The 26,615-nt window shown below is 44.5% G+C and overlaps 1 protein-coding gene across 4 annotated transcripts in view; it reads left to right on the forward strand.

Moving 5' to 3' along the window:
• The window catches only part of LOC146809647 (uncharacterized), a 977,933-nt gene that overhangs the window by 337,976 nt on the left and 613,342 nt on the right, over nt 1-26,615 (forward strand). For all 4 annotated transcript variants that reach the window (XM_085616504.1, XM_085616506.1, XM_085616505.1 and 1 more), the window contains one exon: nt 10,269-10,484. In XM_085616504.1, coding sequence (XP_085472630.1) covers nt 10,269-10,484 — 216 coding nt within the window. The remainder of the gene's footprint in view (nt 1-10,268; nt 10,485-26,615) is intronic.

Here is a 26,615-nt window from a genome sequence, read left to right on the forward strand (position 1 = left end):
TATTGAGGATGTTGAAGTATTTTTTAAAATCATTTGCACTCCCATTCCAAATCAAAAACAGATCGTCAATATACCTTAGCCACAGTTCTATTTTAGCTGTGTTCTTCGTTTTCTTCTTGCCATGCCACAAATTTTTCCCACCATCCCATAGTCAAGTTGGCGTAACTCGGTGAGAAAGATATTCCCATGGCTGTACCACGTTTTTGATTGTATATTTTGTGGTTAAAGAGGAAGATGTTATTTTTCAGGCATAGTTCCACCATTTCTAGTAGCATTTCCGTATGTTTAATTTCTGGATGTTTCTCTGTCGTAAGAAGTATTCAACTGCTTTCAGTCCGATTTTATGGTCAATGGATGTATATAGGGACACCACATCAATGGTAACTAATTGGGAGCCTTTCTGCCATCCTGTATTTGACAATGTTCTTAAAAAATCCCCAGTATCTTTCACGTATGAACTGAGGTTCATTACTATTGGTGCCAAATATTTATCCACATAAATAGAGATATTTTGATATAGGGATTGGCAGCTTGACACTATTGGTCTGCCTGGTGGATTGATGAGTGTTTTGTGGACTTTTGGAAGAAAGTATATCGTGGGCATTACAGGACTTTCATTGAGTAAGAATCGAGCTTCATCGTCATTTAGAAGTCCATTGATTTTCCATATTTGGATTCTTCTTTCTAGATCTAATGTTAGATCATTGATGGGATTTGATGACAGTTGAGTATAGTTTTGTTCTTCTCCCAGTTGTCTCATTGCTTCTTCAATGTAATCTGATGTATTTAAAACCACTACATTTCCTCCTTTGTCCGCTGGTTTAATAGTTATTTTTTCATTTTTCATCAAAGCTTCTAATGCCAGGCGTTCTTTTTTTGTTAGGTTTTCGTTTCTGGTTAATGATGTGGTGTTTTCCATTTTTTCCAACTCATTTATGACCAAATCATGGAATTGATCAATTCTGTTTCCTGGACTCAGAGTGGGACAGAATTTGGACTTTGGCTTCATTCCAGATTTTGGATGTTTGTCTGTGTCTATATTGAGGTCATCCAATATTTGTGTCTCTGTCATTTCTTCATCGTTTTGATTAAGAGCCAGGTCATAGATATTTTTAAGGTTCGTAATGTCCTGGATTGACAGAGTATTATCCCTCGTAATGATTGTTGGTTGATCTTGTTCTGTTGTCTGCGTTCGCTTTGCAAAAAACTTTTGTAGTTTCAATTTTCTAGTGTATTTGTATAGGTCTATTCTTGTTTCCACAAAATCATAATGTTTTTCTGGGCAAAAGGATAGGCCCTTGTTTAAAACACTTTTTTCTACTTGGGTCAGTGTGTGTTCGGAAAGGTTGATGATCAAATTCTCTTTCTTTTTAATGCTGTTCATTTTGTCTGCTTTTTTGCAATTCTGTTGAGCGGGGGGTAGCCCTTTGTTCTGTCCTTTCCCTCTGCGTATATTTCTCCTTCGTTTGTGCTTCCCTTGTTTGGCTGTTGTCTCTCCCTCTCCCCCGACCACGTCCTCTTCCTCTTGTTCTCGGAGTTTTCTGATCCAAGTAGATTAGTTTCATTTCGTCTAAAAAAGTTGTGCGGCCTCCAATTCTTGGTGTTTGTTCTTCCTCACTCAGATTTGACTCTGATTCACTTATGGGTACTTTCCCAGATTCTATCAGTGTGAGTTTACCTGCATGTAATTATTTTTTTAGGCCATCAAAGCGTTTTGCAAATGTTAAGATTGAGCCTGTTTCGAAGTCTAATTCATCTCGTCTGAATTTTCTTTGTTTCCGTAATTCTACTTCTTCTTCATATTTATCTAAATTCTTTTTCATTTCTTTCCTTAATTTGTTGCCTTCATCTTCTTGGTTCAACACAGCTATTTCTTCTTCTACTGTTTTTATTTCTCTGTGTAATGCTTCCACATCTTGTTTAGCATATTTAATTACTATAAGAACCATATTTCTTGAGCAGCTCATTCTGTTTTTCGCCCATTCTTCAAGCATTTCTGGGCGTGTGTCAGGGTGATTTGGTAATGTGAAGATTCTTAGGCCTCTGGGAATCCGATTGTACTCAATGTATTTCTCCAATGTTATAATTTCCCAGCTTTTAGAGATCTCTTTTTTAAGGAGTCTTTCCAAATGCAAAAAAAGTTGTTTGATATTTTTTGTAGGTTGATCTTTCCCATCACTGTCTCTCTGATGGATTTGCTCTTCTGTACCTTTTTTAAAAAGAGTTTCAGCTTTTAGCGATCTTTTGGCAGCTTGTGCCTCCATTTTTCTTGTGATTCAAAAGTCTATTATCTCACTTTAAGGTGGTGTTGGATATGTGGGGCGTGTGCTTTGCTTCTTTCGTTTTCTGGCTCTTTCACATTGTTATTTCTAAATACTGAAAGAGGCTTACGCTACGGCGTTAATGCTAACAAGCATTCAGTTTTTTAAATTAAAGTTGCACAGTATCGCGCTTCCAGCGTGTTCCTTACCTGGCAAGTTCATCGATTAAGCGGCGTCCTCCGGCTCCGCTTTCTCGATGCTCCCACTCCGGGTTCGGAGTTGCTCGCACGTTTCTGTGATTATTTCTTCGTGTCACTAGTTAGTTACAAGGAGGAATTATTTTCCTCAGAGGCTCCGAAGGAATCGTAGTTGACTCGTTGATGATTTCTTACGTTCAGTAGTTTTCCTCGGTTCTTCTCTCTGTTTTAAATAGTTGCCACAAACTTTTCATTAAACGCCGGGTGCAATCAGCATAATTAATATATCGAAGCAATCAGTCTGTAGCTCAGTGCACCAGCTACAGACTGATTGCTTCGATATATATATATATATATATATATATATATATATATATATATATATATATATATATATATATATATATATATATATATATATATATATACATATACATTTAGGTGAATTTTTTAACACATTTTTCAAAATAACTTTAATATCATATATTTAAATTACTTCAATATTTAATGCAAAATTAAGTTAATAGGGCTGTTTCATTTGTATGTTGCTATTCATTTTAAATGAATAAATTTATTTCACGTTAATATTTAACAGAAATAATTTTTACAATTATTTTACTAAACTTTTTACAGTATCCCAATACTTTACCATCAGGAAATATCTGCCCTGTGTCAGAGACCTCTGCCTACACATGAAAAGATATTGGTATTATCTTTAATGTCCATATGATTTAAGAGAAGAGATGCTGTGTGATGAGGGAACCTGCCTACCAGAGAAAGCAAAGGAGGCAAAAGCGTTATGCACGAAGGTCATGGATTATAGAGGGATAGGACACCAGGACAATACAATCAGCAGCAACAGTCTTAAAGCAATAATGAGGAGTACAGATGGCTCTTCCTCAAGGTTTATATAGTATAAATACTTCTTTTATGGGAAATCAGTTGGTGTAAAGGGCTGTTGTCATACAAACTGAGAGAACATTTACCAAGATGTTATTCCAGAAACAAATTTTGGGCAACGACATGCTACCAAGACAAACACCTGCCAAGTAGATGGTGAACCTACAGAAGGAGAATTAACAGGGCCAGTGTTCTTATAATTTAAGGGAAGACAGCAACTGTAGGAATGCCACCTAGTAGTCTCTTTTTTAAAACATCTTTTTATTTAGCATTTGATTCATGATACACCACAATTATACGAATCACATTCCCATACCTAGGCCCCTCGCAAGGGGGCTAGATCGACTTTACAATATTAGTTCTGGCTTGTTTTAAACCTCTGTGGAATCCACGTTGATGCCCAGCTACTCCCTCTCCTTTAACTCCCTCCCATATGCAAATACATGTCCGGTCCTCTCCCCAGTTTGGCTAAGCACTAGATACTGCTTCCAATAACCACATATTTGTTTTAATTTGCGTAGGCAACCCCAGGCATGATAAAATATCTGTTCCGCTTGTTAGCACCAGTCCAGATCCTCCTTCCAATCTTTTATAGCTGGAAGCCTACCTACTCCCCATAGCCTAGCTAGGTTGCGCTTTGCTTCTACTGCCACCACCCCAAGCCAGGTATCAATGTGTCTAGGCCATTTTTCCTCTACTGACATTCCCAGCAATAGCCACTTAGCGTCTAACGGTACTTGCACACTTGTCACCTCTCTCATTGTTGCTATTATTCTGGACCAATAATTTTGTATGGCAGGGCAGGACCAAAGTGTTTGAAAAAATGTGCCCAGCTCCCCGCACCCCCAAGGGCAGCTGGTAGAATCTATCCAACCCATTTTAAACACTCTTGTCCTGGACAGGTAGGATCTATTTGGTATCCTTAGCTGCCCTAGTCAGAAGCTAGCCCCTATCGCTATCTCTCTCGGGCACTGAAGCGCCTCACTCCATTCTTCATCGTCTATGTCTCCCAGATCGGCCGACCGTGCCTCTCGTAGCGGGCCAAGATTGTCAGGCATATTATTAATAATCTTTTTATATGTCAGCGATACTGCCTTAAAGGGCATCGGATCCAACAGCAGCCTGCCTTCTTGGGTGAAGTATTCTGGAATCGTTTCCCCCACAGAAAGATGGCTTTTTGGGGTGTTTTAGCTGTCGGTAACTGAACATTACTGTCTGTGCTAGGTCAAATTCAGTATTTAGTGTCTCGAAAGTGACTAGTGTGCCTGACTTCCATACATACCCCAAGTTTCTTAATTCCTATCATGTGCCACTTTGTGTACGTTCTCAATATCTTGACTTATCTTATCACGCCACTGTCCCATAATGAGGTTTCTGCCGTACGTTTCCCTTCCCATCCCAGGCATCTGTTGGCTGTCTTCCAAACTCGTAGTACCGCTAACGTGTGAGGTGGAAGCCGGTTCTGGCCTTTCTTGCCATAGAGGGGCGCCGGGTAATCTCCACCTCCCATGGCCAGGCCATCCACTCTGTATGCTGGTTCCTGTCTATCCCCAAACACCCATTCGTTCACTACCGCCAGTTTGGTGGCCCAGTAATAGGTTCTGAGGTCTGCGACTGCCAGGCCCCCATCGTAGACTCCCCACTGTTTTGCCAGTGAAATTTGTGCCACCCCACCGTCCCATAATAGGGACCTCAAGATACCATTAATTCTTTGCATATGAGGTTCAGTGTTTTTGAATGGCATATTTTGGAAATTATATAGGATCCGCAGGAGGGTCATCATTTTAAAGAGGACCGCTCTTCTTATCAGTGAGAGGGGGAGTGTATGCCAATGGCTGTCATCCGTCTGGAAGCGATCTATCTGGGGAACAATATTGTGTGCCAGAAATAGGTTTTCATCTCTAGTCATTTCAATTCCTGGATATTTGAACTCATCTGTGGCTATTGGGGCTGGACACCTATTCAGTAAGGACAGGAAGCCCTGGACCAGTGGGAAAATCAGGGATTCATCCAAATTGATTTGATATCCTGCATCGCTCCCAAAAAGATTGAAGATGTGTACAATTTTCGGTATGGAGCACGGGGCTTGCTTACATACAGCAGGATATTTTCTGCGATATTTGCTCCTCCCAGTTGTCATCCACTGCTATTCCCTGGATAAGCCGATCTCCAGGATCCCAAATTGGTAACGGCTCCAGAGCCAAAGCAAAGATCATGGGGGAAAGGGGACATCCCTGTCTCGTGCCCCTTCGCAGTTCTATTGCTCGTGAGACACAGCCATTCACTCTTACCTCACCCTGGCTCTTAGTCCCTCATATAGTAAATGAACCCAGGCGCAAAAATGTGGGCTGAAGCCCAATCGAGGCAGTAAGAAAAATAGGTAATTCCATTCCACACTGTCAAAGGTCATTCTGGCGTATAGAGATAGGACTGCCACATCATTCGCCCCATACTCCCTTGTCAGGTGTAGTACCTCATATAATCCTCTTAGGTTTAGATGTGTGCTGTGCTTTGGAACGAAGACTGACTGGTCCAGATGAATAAGTGAAGGTAGCACTCCTGCTAACCTTTTTGCTAGGACCTTGGCTAGTATTTTAGGTTCTGCATTAAGCAGGGAAATGGGCCTGTACATTGTACACTCCATTTGCGGCTTCCCTTTTTTCAGTATCACCACTATAGTGGTGGTTCTTTGGTCTTCTGGCAACAGTCCCTTATCCTTAACCTCTAAAACATGTTTAGTAGCTGGGGTGCCAATATCTGGGCAGTTTTCTTGAACAGCTCCTGGGGTAGCCCATTTGGGCCCGAGGTCTTACCCGATTGGAGATCCCCTAGGGCTCTCGTTATTTCTTCTACTGTAATGTCACTGTCTAGCATCTCTGAGTCGTCTTTCAATAACGTGTTTAGGTTCACTTGTGCTAGAAGCCCCGCATATTCTTCATTAGACCTAGTGGACCTAGAGGTACATGCCTCCTCATAAAAATCCGTGAATACTGCGGCTATCGCCTCATCACCCGTATGCCCCAACCCTACCTGATCAAGGATTTCTGTCACCCAGTTTCTCTCGCTATCTCTTCTCTTGAGCCAGGCGATGAGCTTCGTGGCCTTTTTCCCAACCTCATAGACAGTGCGTGGACCTTAGCTGCTCCTTCTGCTACTTCCCGCAGTTCCCATTGTGCTAGCTTTAGTTGATGTGTTAGGGCCCCCTCCTGGTCTTCCCCTCCCACCAGCTCGGATTCTATGTTTACTATTTTTTGTTCAAGCTCATGGTATTTTTGTCTATCCATTTTCTTTTTTACGCCTGCCAAGGCCTTAGATTGTCCTCTTATATCCATATTAAATGCTTCCCACAGAACATAGCTTGAGTCCACCGATCCCTTGTTTTGTTGAAAATAGTCCTCAGAGCCCTCCCGTATCTGCTCTACAAATTTCTTATCTATCATATGCCAAGCCTCCAACCTAGGCGGCAGGACACCCCTTGTTATTTGTCCCTAGAATCAGGTGACCACCGGTGAGTGATCTGAGATGCCTCGTGCGAGTTGTGTGTCTCGGAAGCTCCCCACGTCCCGCCCCAGAGGGAAGAAATAGTCTATCCATGATCAACTCCCATGTCTCGCCGACTGGTGTGTATATTGGCACCCCGTCCCATTGTGGGCTCTCCAAAGGTCAGCCCAACCCATTGCCTCTCCAAAGCCTCCTAGAGGAGTTCCGGTGTTTGTGGCTGCCCTCCCCGCCACCTCTCCTCCGACAGGGACATGACATTGTTTATGTCCCCCCCATAATTAATGTGCCTATCGGTAACTCCAGCAGTTGCGCCCCCAGAGCTGTCCTCGTTTCACTCTGTAATGTTGGTGGGACATATACTGAGCCCAGGTTCAAAGTTCTACCATCCCAGCTTCCGGACTGAAATACCATTCTACCTAATGGATCTCGGCATGTCCTTACCGGGACATATGTTACAGTGGCTCTGAGGACAATACCCACACCCCGTGATCCTGACGTATACCCCGCATGTGGTACTAATTTATATCCTCCCCTGTTCAATGCTTTAAACTTACACCCTTACAGGTGTGTTTCCTTTAGTAAGATCACATCCGGCTTCTGCCGCTTGAGAAATTGAAGTACCAGTGTGGGCTTTATTTTGGATCCCAGGCCTTTGACGTTCCATGACATAATTTTAAGCCTGCGCTGATCTTGCATCTCTTGCTTTGTTGTGTGTACCTCCTCGCTCCGCTTGGATTTCTAATGGCGTCCCCGGGCATCCTACTCCCTGTCGCTCATTATGTGTCACATTCTCAGCTTTTATATCATGTTCAACTACCATCACTGTAACTAATAAAAGCTTAACTCCCTTAACTCCACCCTCCCTGCCATCCTGCACTGTGGGACTTGAACTTCCCACTACCCCAATTTGCAGAGCGCCTATCGCCCAGAACTGCAAATCAACCATCTGAGGGGGAGGTTGGCTGCCCCGGTGTACTTGCTCTGTGCGCTCATTCAGCCCACAATCACTGCCTGTCTCTTATTTAAAACCTCCCCACAACTCACATTTTGCCCCCACTCCTCCAACCCAATGCTAGATATCCACATTTGGCAGTAAGTTCAGGACCGATACCTCCATCAAGTGTCTCTGTGCTCCCAATTGTCACTGCAGTCCCACCATCCGTCCTGCATCATTACTTCCTCTCTTGACTGCCCCCCGACGATCACTGTATGTTCTCGGCAATCTTGTCTGTTTTGGGGTGTGGGACTTCAAGCAACGGTCCACTCCCCATTGTTACACTCCTGGTCTAGGACCCAGGAAGAGACCTCTCTCTATTTCGCAGGTCATTGTCGCTTGCCTGGGAGCCTCCCTCGGCTAGGACGTTTGGGTAGGTCCTCCTTGGGCCACTCTGCAGTGTTTGGATCCTTTCACTCGCCATCCTTCCAGCCAATCCCTTGCTTCCTCTGGTGTGGTGAAGCACCAGGATTTCCCATCTGCTATGATTTTTAGCTTGGCTGGGAACAGCATCATATATTTGATGTCTTTCTCCCTAAGGGTCCTCTTTACATTCTCCAATCCCCTGCTTTGTTTTTGGAACGGATTTGTGAAGTCAGGAATGAAACGGATGGTAGAGTTCTCATATTTAAGATCTCCCTGGGATCTTGCTGCTTGCAGGATGACATCTCGGTCTCTAAAGTTCAGCATCTGGGCTATGATGGTGCATGGTGGAGCCCCCGGTCTTGGACGTGGGACCAGGGCTCTGTAGGCCCGTTCAACTGAGAAAAACTTTGACAAGCATTTGGGTTTCAGGTGATTGACGATCAAGTCTTCCACGAAGAGGTACACACTTGGGGCTTCTGCTCCCTCAGGGACTCCCATTATACGCAGGTTGTTTCGCCTGGATCTCTCTTCTTGATCCTCCACTCTTGCTTCCAGCGCTTCCTTCCGTTTAGTCAACTTACGCAGCTGTTCTTCCATTGGTTTAGAAGAAGACTGGATCTCCCGATATCTACCTCGCTGTATGCACTTTTTCAGACATCTTTTGTAAATCTGCGTGAAGGAGGCCCACCTCTGTAGTTACTGAGTCTATTTGAGGCTTTAGGGAGGACTGGAGGGTTTGAATCTCCACCATTATGGCTCCCAGGGGGGCTTTTCAGCAGGCGCTGGTCCCGTAGCCCATGCTGTCTTCTACATGGGACCTTGGGACCACGTATTTGTCCATCATGTTAGATTGTGATGGTGGGTTCTCTTTGGGCTTCATCTTCTCTTCCCTGTTGAATCCCCCATCCAGTGATCCTTCTTAGGTAAGGAGAGGGTTCGATATTTTCAGATTCCGTTCAAACTTTCAAACAGTTGTGGCCTAGCCCCATCTCCAGAGGCCGGTCTCCATTGGGACTCCCTGACTGCTACCCACTGCTGCACCAAGGTGGGGACTGCTTCTCACAATCTCTCCTTCAGGTAGATGCTGATGATCCCTAGTCTCTTCCCTCGAGCTCCCCAAGTCGATCAACTGGGTTATCGATGTATGCCTGTTTGTGCTTGTCAGTCCTCTAATAATCCTGGGGAGTGTACTCCCTAGCCATCTCAGGAAAACATGTTAAAACATATCAGGCTTCTTCTTCCATGGGCCAATAAGGTGGCAGCATTTTTTGGTAAGAAGGTCCCCACAAAAATGCATGCAGTTTACACACTGTATCACAAGGTTAACTACAGTCAGTCTTGAGTAGTTTTATTCTCGAAACATTAGACTTGGTTCCCATTAGCCATAAACATAGATCGACCTTCTGCATCTCAATTTGTTTTACTGTGAGAACAAGGAACTACTAACTCAAAGCTAACCGCTGTTAGGTAATGCATTCCTTTTACTACGAATCAGGCATTATGGTTTAACTTGCACAAGTTATTCTATTCAAACGTTATATAAACTCGAGAAAATAGGAAGTTCATGACATTTGATTTATAACATGTTGCTTATAAGATATTTGTTAAACCGTAACATTCTGCAGTTATTGTAAATCAGCACAAATCAAATGTGTTCCTTTCCTGCATTAATGTTTACATTAATCACCACACATTCAATTACTAGATCAATTTATCTTCATGTTAGTTCATTTGCTTTCTCACCATTGATACATTCAATACCGAATCAGAATTAGGAAGGAATGCCCATTTCATGTCCAGTGCTAGCATAGGTCGGTAAGCCCATTTTGCAAGTTAGAAAGTACTTCTGACTCAAACAGAGGGTTTCAAACATACCAAAAAATCACTCTTGTATACCTTGTGAATGTGTTTACTATAGCTCCTCATGTCAAGATATGTTGTGCATCATTCCTGAGGTGTATGTCATTTTCAGATTTTTACAGGCATTATTCAGTGTCAATGAATGCAGTGACAAAGGTGGCTTTCCTCATGCTATGGCTTGGTTTGTAGGTTTTAGAAATCGAAGATCAAAATTCCTGGAATCGGGATTTGTGAAGCCCATTCCAGTGCAACAAAAAGTGAGTCGACATCCTTGCTTCAAAGAAGTACAACAAAAAGACATAAAAAAGCCGCTCAGCAAACCAGAGCCAAGTGTCCCGGTTCCACCGGGGTCAAACAATACTAGAAAGAAGCAAAAGAAATCTCATCCAAAACAAAAAAACACAGGTAAGCTTGACCTTCTTGAAAATAGTTGATCTGAAGACAAAACAAGGGGGCAGACGTTATATGCAGCCTCTTTAATTAACGCTTAACAGCAATGAATATTATGCCATTCAAATGTTGTCATGTAGTAAAATTGCTCGTCAGCAGCCCATATACCGTTTTATTGTAGCAGTTTGTTGCTGCATGTTTTAGGGCCTCACTAGCAACAATGGAACAATATGATATTTCTGTACTTTAATGTAAGAAAATACTTTAGCACTAGCCAGCAGGCCTCTCTAATGCTACTCCTTTGGTGAGGTAAGTGCTCTTCTTATAGATGGCTTGCTCTTTATAATGATTTTTCTTTCAGATCCCATAACTACTTCTGGCCCTATCCCCATCGCTGTTGGTGTCTTTGGGCTTTTTCCTCTTTTGTCCTTTGAGGGAGTCCCTCTTACTTTGTACACCTCAATAACTTTTATAGTTTTTTCTTTTATTTCTAACTCTCTTTTACACCCTCTACCATTATATCTTGCAACAGAAGGGCCACCAATCCATGGCTCTCTGTGCGATTACTTGTATATTTGTCTACTTATCTTTTGACATGAGGGCATGGTGCTCTAGCAAGGCTACGCTTTGTCTGTGGTCTCCAGGGACAGAAGTAGGTAACGAACCGAGAGTTGTGCTTTGATGAATGTGTGACTACAAGCCCCTCTACCCCTGTTGTTGACCGTGAGGCAATAGTATTGCCTAAATAGAAATACGGAGTATCATTAAGTAACCATATGTATTTTGTGTATACACATTAGGTGTGCACTTCACTATATCCTCATTATAGGATTTATTAGGAGTGGTATGCACGGGGCTGGACCCCGTGTAGTCCTGATGAAGCGCTTGTTGACACAGGCGCAAAACATAGGGAACCAAACTCATTAAGGTCAGGTTTCTCCTTGGTATTAACCCCTGATTTTAACCATATCAGCTAGGGGCAGGAATAAAATAGTAGCCCACTAGTTCGGTATTTTTAAGACTTATCTTCCTTCCACTCCACATCACTGCATCTCGCGTAGTCCGTAACTAAGTGCTCCTACGTAGTACACAAGTTGCAGCATGCCTCAATTCGTAGAGGATTAAGAGGAACCCCAATGATGAAGCATTCCACCTAGAGGAAACCCTGGTGGGTGACAGGTCTCTAGAAAAAGGGTCTTTTTTCTAGTAAGGTGATTAAAACGAACTTTCGTTGAATTCTAGTTGCCCCATAGGTTAGTTTTTTTTTCGATATACTCGAATTTTGTGAAACTACGCTAGAGCCTTGTCAGTGACCACATGACCAATACCACTCTGAATTCCCTAAAGCACTGTTGCTCTACAGGTAACCGCTGCTCTTTGTGTGCTGACTCCCTTGCATCCAGTCAATCAATGTGCTTCAGGCTAGCCCATTTCACTATGTTACCGTTGGATTCCAGTGACTTCAGTTGCACCATTGAGCTGTTAAGTAAAAGATTTATTGAAGTATCTGGGAGTGGCAGCATTTTCTCTGTGTGATGCGTCTTGCAACGATAATGGATGGGACCTGCAACTTGGGCACAGGCTCAGTAGGAGGAAGTAACTACTAAATATATCTGTGAAGTTATGGTTAGGTCAGGGGTTCCGTTGAATAAGCATTTTTTATTCTCTTACACATTTTGGCACCATTCAATAAACCTTCATGAAAAGGTACATATAAGTTGGGTTCCTAACAGCAAGTTTCATGCAGAGCAGATTTGTCAAGTAGGGGCCACAAAAATAGGGAAGCGGGGGTTTCAAAAGTGATAATACTCATTTTATCTCCTATATGATGATGTGCTTCTTGTTACGGAAAAAAGGCTGATTGTAAATATAAAACTTGCCCTCTAAGGAGAACTTTACATGCGGAACTGTCTTCACTTGGCATGGCATGAATTCATTCAGTAGATTTAGAAAAATTAGCATTTAAAAAGTACTCCATTCTGGCCATGAAGAGGTCACATTTTAGAGGTATCCTGATTAAAGGCGTATTTCGGATTTGCCTATATTTGCATGCTGTTTGATGAATTTGCACAAAGTTTGGAAGATGTTTACTATGTTTAGCCTACTCTTGGTATTTTAAAATATGTGCAGTTTTGTCAAGTGGGGAACATTTAAAAGGGGGTGGGGGCAAAATAGTATTTATTTGCTAATAGCCATGTTTCGTGCCCTAAGATAACTATATGCACAGTTTTCTCATCAATAATTGCACTGCAAATGTTGCAGTGATATTATCAGTGATGTCATATAAGTTGTAATATAGGGGTAATTAGCAGTACATGGTAAGGGCACTAGTTACAGTTACTTGAGATAACTAAAACTAGTGAATGTTGGTGGTTTTTAGAGTTTGAAATGTTACATTGTTAAAGAACATTTCACCTAACTTTAACATTACTTTAACCTTTGCCTTTTTCAGTGAATTTATAGTTTTTTTTACTGTAAAGTAATATTGTATTTCCATAGATAAACCCAACCCCCCTAGGCCCTGTGGCCGAAACATCTGCTTGCAGCCAGTCCCATGCTGGGCATTGTCTATGGCCGTGCACAGTATGAGATTTGACAAAAAGTCTGGCCTGAGACCAGGCCCTGTGGCCAACTCCCAATAAAGGCAGCCAACCCCACACTGCACCAGGCTTTAGGTCGTGCATGACATGGGTTGGCCGCAAGGGTTGGCCTGCGGTCTGGGCCTGCGTCCAACCCCCCACATGCAGCCAACCCAATGGTGGTTGGCTTCCCACTGAAAACAAAACTGGGACCTCAAGGACAGAAGTCTACCCGGGAAGGGGGGCTGCATGCAATTTGAGCTGTAACTGTGTCTAAAGTTCCTATGGAAAAGTAAATGCTTTTTTGGGATCCTCCTTTTTTCTCTGCACCCACTTGACTGGTCACCACAAAATATTCCATGCACAAACTAGTCAAAAAGTATACGTTTCATGCCGATTTCTCAAACAGTGCATACAATGGTTAAAGAGACGTTATAGTTAGGTGAACTGGAAGTTTAAACGTACCAATTTAAACTAAAAAAGCACTGAATCATTAGCTCCCCTGCCACTCACAGTGCTGTCATGAGTGATGTAATTTCAGATGTCATTAGTGATGTTATAAATGTCTGCGCCCATCCGCGCCTGGACCGCACCCAGCACCAGAACCCCTGGCCCCCGCCGTAACCAAGAAACCCGACAGAGATACGACACCACCACCCTCCACGCACTCAACACCCGCTCCGTCCACAAGCACGCTGTCAAACTCTGGAACCTCCTCAACACAACAGCATCAGACGTTGCTTTCCTCACAGAAATCTGGATGAACGCCTCCTCAGCCCCTGACATCGCCATAGCCATCCCGGACGGCTACAAGATCACTCGAAAGGACCGCGTCAACCAAACCGGAGGAGAAATCGCCATCATCTACAGGAACACCATCGACGTCACGACCAACTCCGAAGATGCCCGCACCAATGCTGAACACCTACACTTCCAGATCCACACCGACCCCAAGACCACCCACAGAGGAACCTTCATCTACAGACCCCCGGGCCCACGCACACAATTCAGTGAAGCCATTGCCAACTTCATCAGCCCACATGCCCTCGCCTCGTCAGACTACATCCTCCTAGGTGACCTGAACTTCCACCTGGAGAACAAAAACGACAACAACACCACCACCCTGCTCGCCAACCTCGGACTCAAGCAACTGGTGAACACCCCCACCCACTACGCCGGCTACACGCTCAACCCCATCTTCTCTGCCAGCAGACACGTTGCCTTCAGCCACTCCACCGGACTACACTGAACCGACCACAGCTGCATTCACTTCCCCTTTAAGAAGACCAGATCCCACCACCGCTCACAACAGATCCCCCGCAGATGCTGGAGCAAAGTCACCACAGACCAGCTAACCACATCACTGAGCCAGAACCCACCAATCAACACTAGCAACGATGCAGCCTGCAACCTCACACAGTGGATCAACTGCGCCGACGCCTTTGCACCACTGAAGAACCCTCCAGGCAAGCCTGGCAACAGGTAAACCACATGGTTCACCGGCGACCTCAAAGAATCAAAGAAATCCTGCCGAACCCTAGAGAAAACCTGGCGCCGCGAACAGACGAGAGAAAACCTGGCAGCCCTGAAAAACGCCACTCGCAAACACCACCAGCTGATCCGCACCACCAAAAAGACTTCATTCAAAGAGCGGCTGGACAACAACACACACAACAGCAAGGAACTCTTCAGCATTGTAAAAGAGCTCTCCAACCCCAGCGCCAGCAGCAACGACTTCACACCGTCACAAGACCTTTGCATCTCCCTCGCCACGTTCTTTCACCACAAGATCGCCGATATACATGACAGCTTCGGCACCCAGACTCCGCCCCCAGCCACCGAACCAATGCCCCCTACAACCACCCTCAGCGCTTGGACTCCCATCAGCACTGAAGACACCGCCCACGCTATGAACACCCATGCCCTCACCACATCTTCAACAAAGCTGACACCATCATCGCACCCCACCTACGGAATGTCATAAACAACTCCCTCGCGTCCGCCACCTTCCCAGAGAGCTGGAAGCACGCAGAGATCAACGCCCTACTGAAGAAACCCACAGCGGACCCTAAAGACCTCAAGAACTTCCGCCCCATCTCTCTTCTCCCCTCCCCTGCAAAAGTTATCGAGAAGATCGTCAATAAACAGCTGACCGCATTCCTCGAGGCCAATGGTTCCCTCGACCCATCCCAGTCCGGATTTCGAGCCAACCACAGCAACGAGACCGCCCTCATCGCAGCCACCGACGACATCAGGACACTGCTTGACAACGGGGAAACACCGCCCTCATCCTCCTAGACCTCTCAGCCGCCTTTGATACAGTCTGCCATCGCACCCTAATAACCCGCCTCCACAACGCCGGGATCCAAGGTAAAGCTCTGGACTGGATCACCTCGTTCCTCTCCGACAGAACCCAGAGAGTCCGCCTCCCTCCCTTCTGCTCCACGGCCACCAAAATCATCTGTGCCGTACCCCAAGGCTCATCACTCAGCCCAACCCTCTTCAATATCTACATGAGCCCCCTCGCCGCCATCGCACGCAAACACAACCTCAACATCATCTCATACGCCGACGACACCCAGCTGATACTCTCCCTCACCAAAGACCCAGCCACCGCCAAACTCAACCTCCAGGAAGGAATGAAAAACGTCGCGGAATGGATGAAACTTAGCCGTCTGAAACTGAACTCAGACAAGACGGAGGTCCTTATCCTCGGACCATCCCCATCCACCTGGGACGACTCCTGGTGGCCCACAGCACTGGGCACTGCACCTACACCCACTGACCAAGCACGCAACCTGGGATTCATCCTGGTCTCCTCTCTCACGATGACCAAGCAAGTCAATGCCATCTCATCCTCATGTTTCAACACCCTGCGCGTGCTCCGTAAGATCTTCCAGTGGATCCCTACCGGAACTAGAAAGATGGTCACCCAGGCCCTCGTCACCAGCCGACTAGACTACGGGAACGCCCTATACGCAGGAACCACAGTCAAACTTCAGAAAAGACTCCAGCGCATACAGAACGCATCCGCACGACTCATCCTCGACATCCCTCGCAACAGCCACATATCAGCCCACCTGAGAGACCTGCACTGGCTCCCCGTCAGCAAAAGGATCACGTTCAGGCTCCTCACCCACGCACACAAGGCACTCCATGACATAGGCCCCGAATACCTCAACAACCGCCTCACGTTTCACACTACAACCCGCAAACTCCGCTCCGCCAGCCTCGCCCTCGCCACCGTCCCACGGATCCGCAGAACCACCACCGGAGGAAGATCATTCTCCTACCTGGTGGCCAAGACGTGGAACTCCCTCCCCGCCCTCGTACAACTGACCCAGGACCACCTCACCGTAGCCGCACCCCCCCTCCCTTCAGCGCCTTGAGACCCCTACGGGTGAGTAGCACGCTCTATAAATGTATCAATTAATTGATTGATAGGTGTGAGTTATACTTGCTATAAATTTTGAGCCAAAATCTTTTAACAACTACTAAACAGATTTAAATCAAATCACATAAGCACAATTCCTGTGTAAACAGCTCACATTCTGCAAACTTTGGTTTCATTTCATTCAGTTGTTGCAGCTATAGCACTGTTCAAATATCCCAATGGAAATTACTTGTAGAAATTGTGTTTTGGGACACACATTATTTTCAGATCTTGCTTGATGGATTAACTGAAACCTTTCAGGACGGAGTTCAGGTGGATGGATTCCCCTTTTGAAATGTAGTCCCAGGTTTTTGTTTCCTAGGGCCTAAAATTGAAGAATGCAGACTTCTGCCACCATTTTTGGGGGAACTCCATGGTTGAGTTCTTGAGGGCCTATAGTTGAAGAATGCCGCCTTGGCAGCCATTTATTGTTCTTTTTTTGTTGCACGAAATCGCTGCACAAATTGCCAATTTTTATGTTTGTTCTTTGGCCCCACGGGGTGTCCCTTTAGGGTCCAATAGGGCAGGGCATCCCTGCATTGCCCCCTTATGTTTTATTTTTTTAAATTCAGAACAGGGGACTAAGTCTGTAATGGCTGCCAGCAACATTTTTCTCATGTTGCTGGCAGCCAATCAGAGCACTTGCTCCCATGGGAGTCTGATCCACATAGGACCCAGAGGGGAAAAAAGCTCCCTGGGTCATTCAGAGTGTTCTAATTTTAAAGTGGTGCTCCAGTGAGACCTTCTAGAGCCTCTTGCGGACCACCCCCTCCATACATCAAAAACAGACTTACACCAAATAACAATAAGCACACTCTGCGGACCAAGATCTAGCTTCCTGTTAAATTTGGTGTAATTCTGTTAATCAGATTTTGCTGTAGCAAATCTTAAAGAAGTCAATAGAGAATATTAAGAGATTTTGGGACTTATTATGAGCTTATGTGAACAAATTGTATTAGCATTTGTAATTGCAGACCCAGAATATCTGGGCAATATGAGACATACACTTCACCTGTAGGATATATCAAAAATGCCATTTGTCCCAGTTGCTGTGTAAACATTATGTAAATAAAACATGACACAATAACAAATGTATCAAAACTATACCAAATTATGCACCATGTCATGGTACATTTATTGTCTTGGTCCCTCGTGTCTCCAGTATAGATGCCTCTTGGTGAAGCTGTTATCAAACTATTCATGCTCATATGTCATTATCTCTCTTTCTATTTGACAATCTACTGTAGTGTGTGACTCCAGGGGAAGATTTCTGTAGCTGCCCCACTTCTGCCATATTTGAGTGTGTTTCTACGAGCATCCGCATGTGTTAAAGACAGGAAGTTCCAACTCCATAGTAAAATCCATGCCTTTTTTACATGAGGTGGGTTATCCACATTCCATTGTCTGCAAATGCCTTGTTTTGCTAATGTGAGGCCTAAAAATAGCAGGTGCCTTTTGTACTTATTTCCCCCGATTCCTTCTGTACAATGCAGGAGTGTGAGTTTTGGGGAAGTAGGTAAGTCCAATGCCAGCACCTCTGTCAGGCAATTTAAGACGCCTCACCAGAAGCGATCTAGGGCTGGACATGATCAGATCATATGTATGAGTGTGCCCACATCTGATTGACACCGTAGGCATTGTGGGTAAGCAATTAACCCTGCCCTCAGTAATCTATGTCGGGTATCATATACCCCATGTAGAGATTTTAATTGTATGAGTCGGGTAGAGATTCCCGCCTCTCGTGGTGGTTGGAGTGCTTTAGCCCAGTCGTCATCATTGATAGGTCCTAAATCGGTAGCTCATGTTGCTCTTTAGGTGACAAATCAAAGACTCACCGAAACGCAGCGTTGACTTTTCCTGTTTTCTAACGATATTACAAAACGTGTCTTTTTATAATGAAATGTTTTTCTTTTTAAATTTGAATTGTGTATTGTGATTTTATGAATTCTTTTTTATTGTATAATATCATTGAATAAATTCTATATTGATTTTTATAAGGTTGTTATTCGCTATTGTGTTGCGCTGACCAATTGTTGTTGGTTTATGAACTGTATTCTTATATTTATATGGTTTTTTGGGTTTATTACGGTCATTACTCTAGTGTATAACATTATAGCTGAAAACTATATAGGGACTTTTGTGTGTTTTCTGTCTATACTTACCCTGTCGCTATCAACAATTTTAGGGTACCTCCCTTTTTTGTTTCTGGTTTCATTGCTTCCCATCGCGTGGTATCAGAGCTTGCCATCTCTGCATTAAATGCAAAGTATTCTAGCAGGGCTTTATGAAGGTTGTTTTTATAAATAGGGTTATGCATGTGCCAGGGCGATAGTTGGAGGTCTTGGCGCAGCAGCATGACTTCAGCCACTTCTGCCAATCTTAGCATCCATCATGTCTCGCGACTGAGTAATCACGGAAATAAGTGTAGCATTGCCCAGTATAGTAGTTTGGGTGTCAATGGTGCTGGTGGATCCAGTGCTTCCACCTGTGAATTTGTTTATTGTGTTTTACTTTGTGGCCGGGCCCCTTGCCTGACTATTAGACATGTTTGCAGTGTATCTGATATCTACAGAGGTGTGGTTAAGTACTTATGGAGGTTGAATGTGTTATGTGATGTAAGATTGCTGTATCCCCAGAGGCCTGTGAATGACCCGGGTCGCATGTGTATGGAGTCACGTGCTCAGGGGGTCCCCCTTAGGTTACACCTCCCTCCTCTATCGGGCGCTTCCCTTCACTTTCACTCCTCTCAGCCATGTATCCCAGGCGCAGTGGTACTAAAGGCCAGACGGGAGGTTTGGTGGCTTTGCTCCTATGGATGTATGCCACTTGGTGCTTTTCACATAGTCTTATTGCGGCACGTCCACAAGACAATTTAGCATTGAATGCATCCTGGGGTCCAGGAAATGCAAGAACTCGGTGGATTCTCCAGGCCTCAGCTCTACAGCCTTGCCGCTAGGCCCACGTGCTCATGTTATGGTGTATTGATGCCTCCTTTGGCCCACTACAGCTAAATGCTAGTGATTAGAGTGTGACGCATACTAATTATTAGCGGTGTTATGATCTCTGCACTAATTATGCCATTCCCTTTGGTCATGCAGTTTCTGGAGTTGAAATATAGGTCAACCCTGGCCATGCATGTGCACGATGCACCCCACCTTTGTATTCGAGTGGTTTCATCCACGTATTCCCAGTCGGCCACCCTGCTGAGCCTGTGAGATTCCAGCGAGCTCACTTGTCAGCGGATTGTGGCCGCAGCAGAGCCTGGCTGCCCTCCAGTCTTTATCCTGGCACCTCGGCTGCCCGGGGTCGACTCACTGTGGCGAGGGAACTGGAAGGTGCCCCAGAGCACAGGACGACAAATATGATGCGAAGTGAAGACTGTGGAAAGGGCTTGATGGCAGGATTTAGTTGGATATTTGCAGGGATACAGGAACTGAGCTAAAACATCAGCCATGTTGGACCACTTGGCCACGCCCCCTTTTTATGAGTTTGGTAGTCTGTGAACTGCTATATCCGCGGTCCGACTGCCGCGCTGTCAGCAGCTCGACTGCCGTATTACGAGTTGTGAGTATCACTATTGCAAAGACCGTGACTGAACCACCAACACCACCACCAGTTTTACCACCGGCCATATTACGTGTTGGCTTTTCGATAAGCTGATTATGGTGGTGGGACTGCTAGAACCTCAAGTTGGTGGAAACCAAGGATTTGGGGTATTTACTCACCGCTTCTTGTTCTTTCAGTCAGAGTTCGACGTGGATCCCTTTCTTCAGGTCACCCCTTTATAGCAGCATCTTCACCCGAGGATTACGACACTGTTTGTAGCAATGTACATGTGAGTCCTTTTTTGTACCATACACCCATTGCCTGGACTGTCCACTTATATGGGCCCGACTCTGGCAATGGGTAGGTGGCATTTTTACATGTATTATGCATTTGTGTGCATCTGACACATATGCAGTCGAAATGCTCACACAGGCATCGATATATATGGAAAAGTAATTACTACCGCTGCAAGATCCCTGCAGCCACACCACGGGCACTGAAGTAAATTCATAATTCAAATACCCTGGGGCTGATGTTAAAAAGAGAGTAGCTTTCCAACCTGGTGGGTGGTCTCCCCAGACTCAAGCCGCTTCAGCGCTACAAATGTTCTATTTTAAAATATCCACCAAACTGAAACCAAATTTTAAACAATTTAATCCATTTGTGAAAGTTTACTTTTTTCCGTGCTACCAGGACAGAGCACGGTTCCAGCTAGCACGCTAAATTATGGCCATTGAGCAGCTATTAAAAAAGGAGATTATAAAAGGAGTAAAAAATTATGTGCATCCTCCTATTCAGCGAAAAAAGAGTAGGGCACGCTGTCCCCCTTCGGGAGCCTGATTAGGCCCTGGGGACCCCATGCCCCTGGGGCCAAAGTGTATTAAAAAAGGTTATGGGGACCAAGTAACTATAACTCGTGCCCTGAGGTAACTATAACTCATGAGCTCACCATGCACTGCTAATTACACCACATATTACATCAAGTAATAACATCTTTTGTAACATCATTGATAATATCACTGCAACATTTGCAATTACATTATTTATGATAAAACTGTGCATGGCAGGCGTGATATTTGAGATAAGTATAACTGCTAAATTTCAGTTTTTTTGTTTAAAACAATACATTGTTACTGAAAATTTCACCTAACTATAACAGTTTTTTCAGTATATATTATCTACTGGCGGTCGCCAGTAGATAGTTATAGTTAGGACCGTGTTTCCATAGGAAATCCGCAACATTCTATTTGGAATAACTTTGGCGCCGGTTGACGAATCCTCGCAAAAATTTCAAAATAGGTGGGGCGCTCCGCTCCGCTCCTACCCTGAAAGTCTCGGGGTGATTCGTCAAGCGGGGGTCGAGAAAAAAGGGGGGTCCCAAAACACGTTTTCCCCATGCAATTTTGCTTAGGGACCTTTAGTCCAAGGTACAGCGCGAACGGCTGAACAGAATTACTTGAAATTTGGCAGAGAGGTAGTCCTCAGGTCAGGGAAGTGCCTTTTGTAGGTCTGGTGTCAATCTGTTCAGTAGTTCCTGAGAAAATCAAAAGTAAAATCATATATATATGTGGGCGGAGCCTAACCACACATCTCATCCTGAGATCTGATTGGCTGTCAGCACTTCATCCAAGAAGTGTTGGCAGCCATCTTGGGACCAATATACATGATAGCACCTCATTAAAAAGCATTGCAGTTAATAGAAGGTTTTAAGACTTTAGTTACATTCTAAATCATTTGTTGATGGTACCATACTCATTTTAGGAATTGTGGTATGTTCTAAGGTGATTTCACCATGTGAAAAAGCCTTCTGCTGGGATATCATGATTGAGAGAAAAATATTTTCTCATGCTTTTCCCACAGAGGTTTGGAAGGTGATCTATAAGCTAAACTGAGAGCTTATTTTCTGTAAATTCACATTATCTTTCTCAGTCATGTGAGAATGAAGTCTGACATTCTCAGTAAACCATGTACATCCAACAAGGGCAGAGACTGTCAGTTGATTCCTTTGTGTTCTACTGCTGCTTCCCAGAGTGTTCCAAAGAACAACTAGAGCGCTAACAGTCCTACTTATGATAAACGTATGGCACACCTGAAGCCATCTTGCTTGGATTAAAGTGGTAACTCTTAAAGCATTTAATTTAAAAAGGAACAAAATGAGGGGGTTCATTTTTCCATAAAAAGTATGATTAGTGCTGCAGAAAGAAAAATTAGGGCACATTTTGAGTAACTTCTCAAATCCTCTTCTATTTCATTAAAAAATTCTGACATGCAGACTGAAACATGCACTTTCAATACCAGCAGCAGTTTTCCCTGGTGAGCAGTAGCTTTACTACAGTGATCTAATGAGCAAAAAGACTGCTAACATTCTGAATTTATGGCAAATGTGTGACACATCCGAATGCCTTCTTGATGGAATCAAAGTAAAAAACTGAAAGTATTTCCTACTGAGGAGACTGCAGTAAATGAGGAAATTAGGAAACTTCATAACAAATAAGTCTCCCAAGATGGCCACCAGAGACAAAAGAGCCCAAATGTAGCCCAAATATCACCCAGATGTAGCCCAAGTATAGCCCAATGACAGAATGTCCCAGAGTGTTCTTAAAAACAACTAGAGCGCTTACTGTCTTCATTATGACAAAAGTATGGCACACCTGAAGCCATCTTGATTGGAATAAACTGGTAACACTTAAAACATTTAATTTAAAAAGGAACACAATGAGGGGGTTCATTTTGCCATAGAAATTATGATTAATGCTGAAGAAAGAAAATGAGGGCACATTTTGAGTGACTTCTCAATTCCTCTTCTATTTCATTAAAAAATTCGGACATGCAGACTGAAACATGCACTTTTAATACCAGGAGCAGACTTCCATGGTGAACAGTAGTTTTACTACAGTGATCTAATGAGCAACTAGAGTGCTAACTTTCAGAATTTATGGCAAATGTGTGACATATCTGAATACCTTCATGATGGCATCAAAGTAAAAAACTGAAAGCATTTCCTACTGAGTAGACTGCAGTACATGAGGAAATTAGGAAACTTCATAACAAATAAATCTCCCAAGATGGCCACCGGAGACAAAAGAGCCCAAATGTAGCCCAAAATCACCCAGATGTAGCCCAAATATAGCCCAATGACAGAAGTGTGCAAAACACTTATTATTTTGTGTTTTTGCAGTGTTATATAGAGCAGACTTGTCAGGTATTGGAGTGATTTACATGAGCATTAGTTACATCACACAAGAACAAATTCATTTTGGTTGTAGACATGGGGATACTAAGTGATTTGACCAGAATCACAGAATGTCGAGCTGAAGCAGAAACTCCAACCTGGTTCCCCAGTTGCAAAGTCTGCAGTTCTGGAAGTAACACCACATCCTCTCCCCTAAGTGCAACATTTAATCAAGTGGTCAACTGGATTAAAAAACATAAAGATAACAAATAATTTAAAAGTGCTTTGTCTCCATTTGAAAACTCAGAAAATATGTCCTTATTTTAGTCTTTTAGAGCACTAACCATAAATTTGATGCCAATAATACCCTCTCATATATGTAATTTCTAAAGGAAATGCTCTAGGTATTACGGTTTTGATTACATCAAGATGACGTCAGGCGTTCCACACTTTTGTAATAAATATAGAATGTTAGCAATCTAGTTGTTCATTAGGATACTGTTGAGAGGCAGAGGCCAGGGGCTCGGACTCTGAAAATTGAAGGCAGGTAGGAGGGTGCAAAGGCAACAATTTAACCACACTGAGCAGGCAGGAAGGGCCGTGGCAGCACAACAGACTATGGAGGGCAGTGGAAAGGGGGGCAGGGGCAACAAACCAACAATACAGGACTTGCAAGAGAGGCTGTGGCAATGTAATAGACCATTGTGGGCAGAAGGAAGAGGCAATGGTAGTACAACCATACATGCCAACAGACCCGATTCAGCCAGGAAACGTCCAATGTTTTTAAGCTCAAATGGGCTTTATTTGATCTGTCTCCTGTCTACAATCTCCTCTTTTTCAATGTAACTCAAAGGGGAAAATCAATAACCCAGTTTTTTTTCAAAATCTCCCTCTTACCAAGTTCAAAATGTTCGCAAGTATGGTACATTGGATCATGGAAGGAAATGGGGTAGGGACATGGACTTGGATAACAGAGGACAGGAGGGACATGGAGAGGTGCACCAAACTGACCCTGCAGGGCAGGCATCAGGGTTTGCAGCAGCACAATACACCACACAGGGCATGCGGGACGGGAGTGCAGCACAACAATCCATAGAAAGCAAGAGGGAGGGGACAGGACCATGCACATGGACAACAGACAACAGAGGGGAAAGAGGCAATGGTAGCTAGCTGACCAGGAGAGAAAGCTGCAGCATAACAGACCATAAAGGGCTGGAGGGACGGATCAGGGGCATTACAATGGAACAGACAAGCCAGGAGGGAGGGAGTAGGGGTCTGCACATGTAAACAGAGGGCTGGGGGCAAGGGAGCAGGAGCAGCAAGATAGCCATGGAGGTCAGGCAGGATGGGCACTAGAAGCAAGACACACCATGAAGAGCAACAGTGAGACTGTGATGGCATACACACAGACCATGGAGGGAAGGTGGGAGGGGGTCAGGGGCAGCTAACTGGCCACACAGGGAAGGTGGGAGGGGCCATGGCAGCACAGAAGACCATGCATGGCAAGTGGGAGGGTTAGTGGCAGCACAATGGCTATGATGGGCAAGAAGGAGGGTGCAAGGGCATGCACAAAGGGCGATGGAGGATAGAAGTGAGGGTCAGGACCGGTGCACAGACAAGAAAGTTCAGGGGAAGGGGCCTCACAACAGACCACACGGGGCAGGCAGGAGGAGCAGTGGCAGCACAACAGACCAGGGAGGGCAGAAGGGTGTGGCAGTACAATGGACCATGTAGGACAGGAGGAAGAGGATAGGGGCATGGCATGTGGACAGGCAGGGTGAAGGTGGCAGGGACAGGTTACAGTCATCTGACAATGCTAGGCAGGTGGGAGAGGAGTGGCAGCTCAACAGAACACTCAAAGTAGATCGGAGTGGCAGGTCCATGGAACATGGTGGGCAAAAAGGATGGAGCAGGGGCATGCACAAAGACATCGGAGGGCAGGGGGAAGGAGAATAGGGGCAGCAAGCTAAGCACAGAGTTTAAGCAGGAGGTCAATGATGGGGCATAGAATTGGGCAATGGAGGGCAGGAGGAGTGGACTCGTACACCATACTAAGTTGAGGGCAGTGGCAGCACATCAGACCATGCATGGCAGGAGGGAGGAGGCTAGTCCATGGATTCACACAATAGAGGATAGGGAGGAGGGGGATGGGGCAGCAAGCTAACTGTTCAGACAAGGCGGGTATTAGGAACTTTATTGTTTTTAAAACGTGTGTCTGTGCGAACTACTTAAAATATGAACAAGTATGCAGCATAATCTCTCTTTTGTTCAGGAAGAAGAGGACGTTTGTGACTGTGACTCCGGGCTCACTTGGCAGAAACACCCCCTGACCCTCCACCCCCTATCGCAAAATGTAATGCCCGTGAAAAGGGTAGGTGAACACAGTGTTATATAGAACATAGTCCTGAGAGCACGATTGAAAATGAACACTAGATATAGTGTATGGTATAAACTATGCACCAAAAAGTGTGATGTAAGATGAACCGGGCGTGAAATATAATATGCAATACATTGTGCGCAATGACAGATTCATTGGAGAGCGCGAGATAGCACAGGCACTAGCGCGTGCTATGCGATATGCGCCTTGGAGTGTAATATGCACAGGGCAGTGTTGTGTAACCCAACTAGTCTCTAAAGTTGTAATATAAAATATGTGCTGGGGAGTGTAACGTTGCATATGCACTGTGACAAAGATATGGATCCCAGATTGTAATATGTATGGCATAGCACTGTGCGTTATAACATAGGCATCGAGGAAGGCACGTTAGATGGGGCAATATAACCCGTGCGAAGACAAGTGTGGTATGACATATTCACGAGGTGGTTTTACAGTGCACATGGGCTAGAGAGTGTCATAGCATATGCACTAGCTGGTGAAATACAACACAGAGCTGTGTGGCACTCAGCAGGCAATGGTGGGTGTAACACAGCATTGGGCTCTGCCAGGAGCGCACTGTGACTCTCAAGTGAGAGAGTAAAATAAAAAGTATTACACATGGATGTGTGTTTTATTAACCGTGAGGGGGGTTTCTTGCATAGTTTTGGCCGAGTTTTTGTCAAATCCCCTTTGAAAGGCTTGGCGTGCATGTGTATTAAATGTACCCGTCAATAGCTACCCATGTTTGTATAAATAAACGACAAGGGTGTCTACCGGAATTAGGCACGGTAGGGCATCAGACATGTCAGAGCTTCACTAGTGGTGTAAATGCATTCCACGTGGATTCATAGTCGCCTTTTAATGAATATCACGCAAATCGTCATGGTGATAGGTACGTACGGTTTGTCCAGTATGTCCTAGATGTGTCTATAAATATATATTTTTTTTAAATAATAAAAAACAGTGGCCGGCCCTGGGGATTGGGGTCAAAAAAATATAATTAGGAAACAGGTCCTGGGGGATAGGGTCATCCTGGCCA

The sequence above is a fragment of the Triturus cristatus genome, chromosome 7, assembly GCF_964204655.1.
Source record: "Triturus cristatus chromosome 7, aTriCri1.1, whole genome shotgun sequence".
In the NCBI taxonomy this organism is placed as follows: domain Eukaryota; kingdom Metazoa; phylum Chordata; class Amphibia; order Caudata; family Salamandridae; genus Triturus; species Triturus cristatus.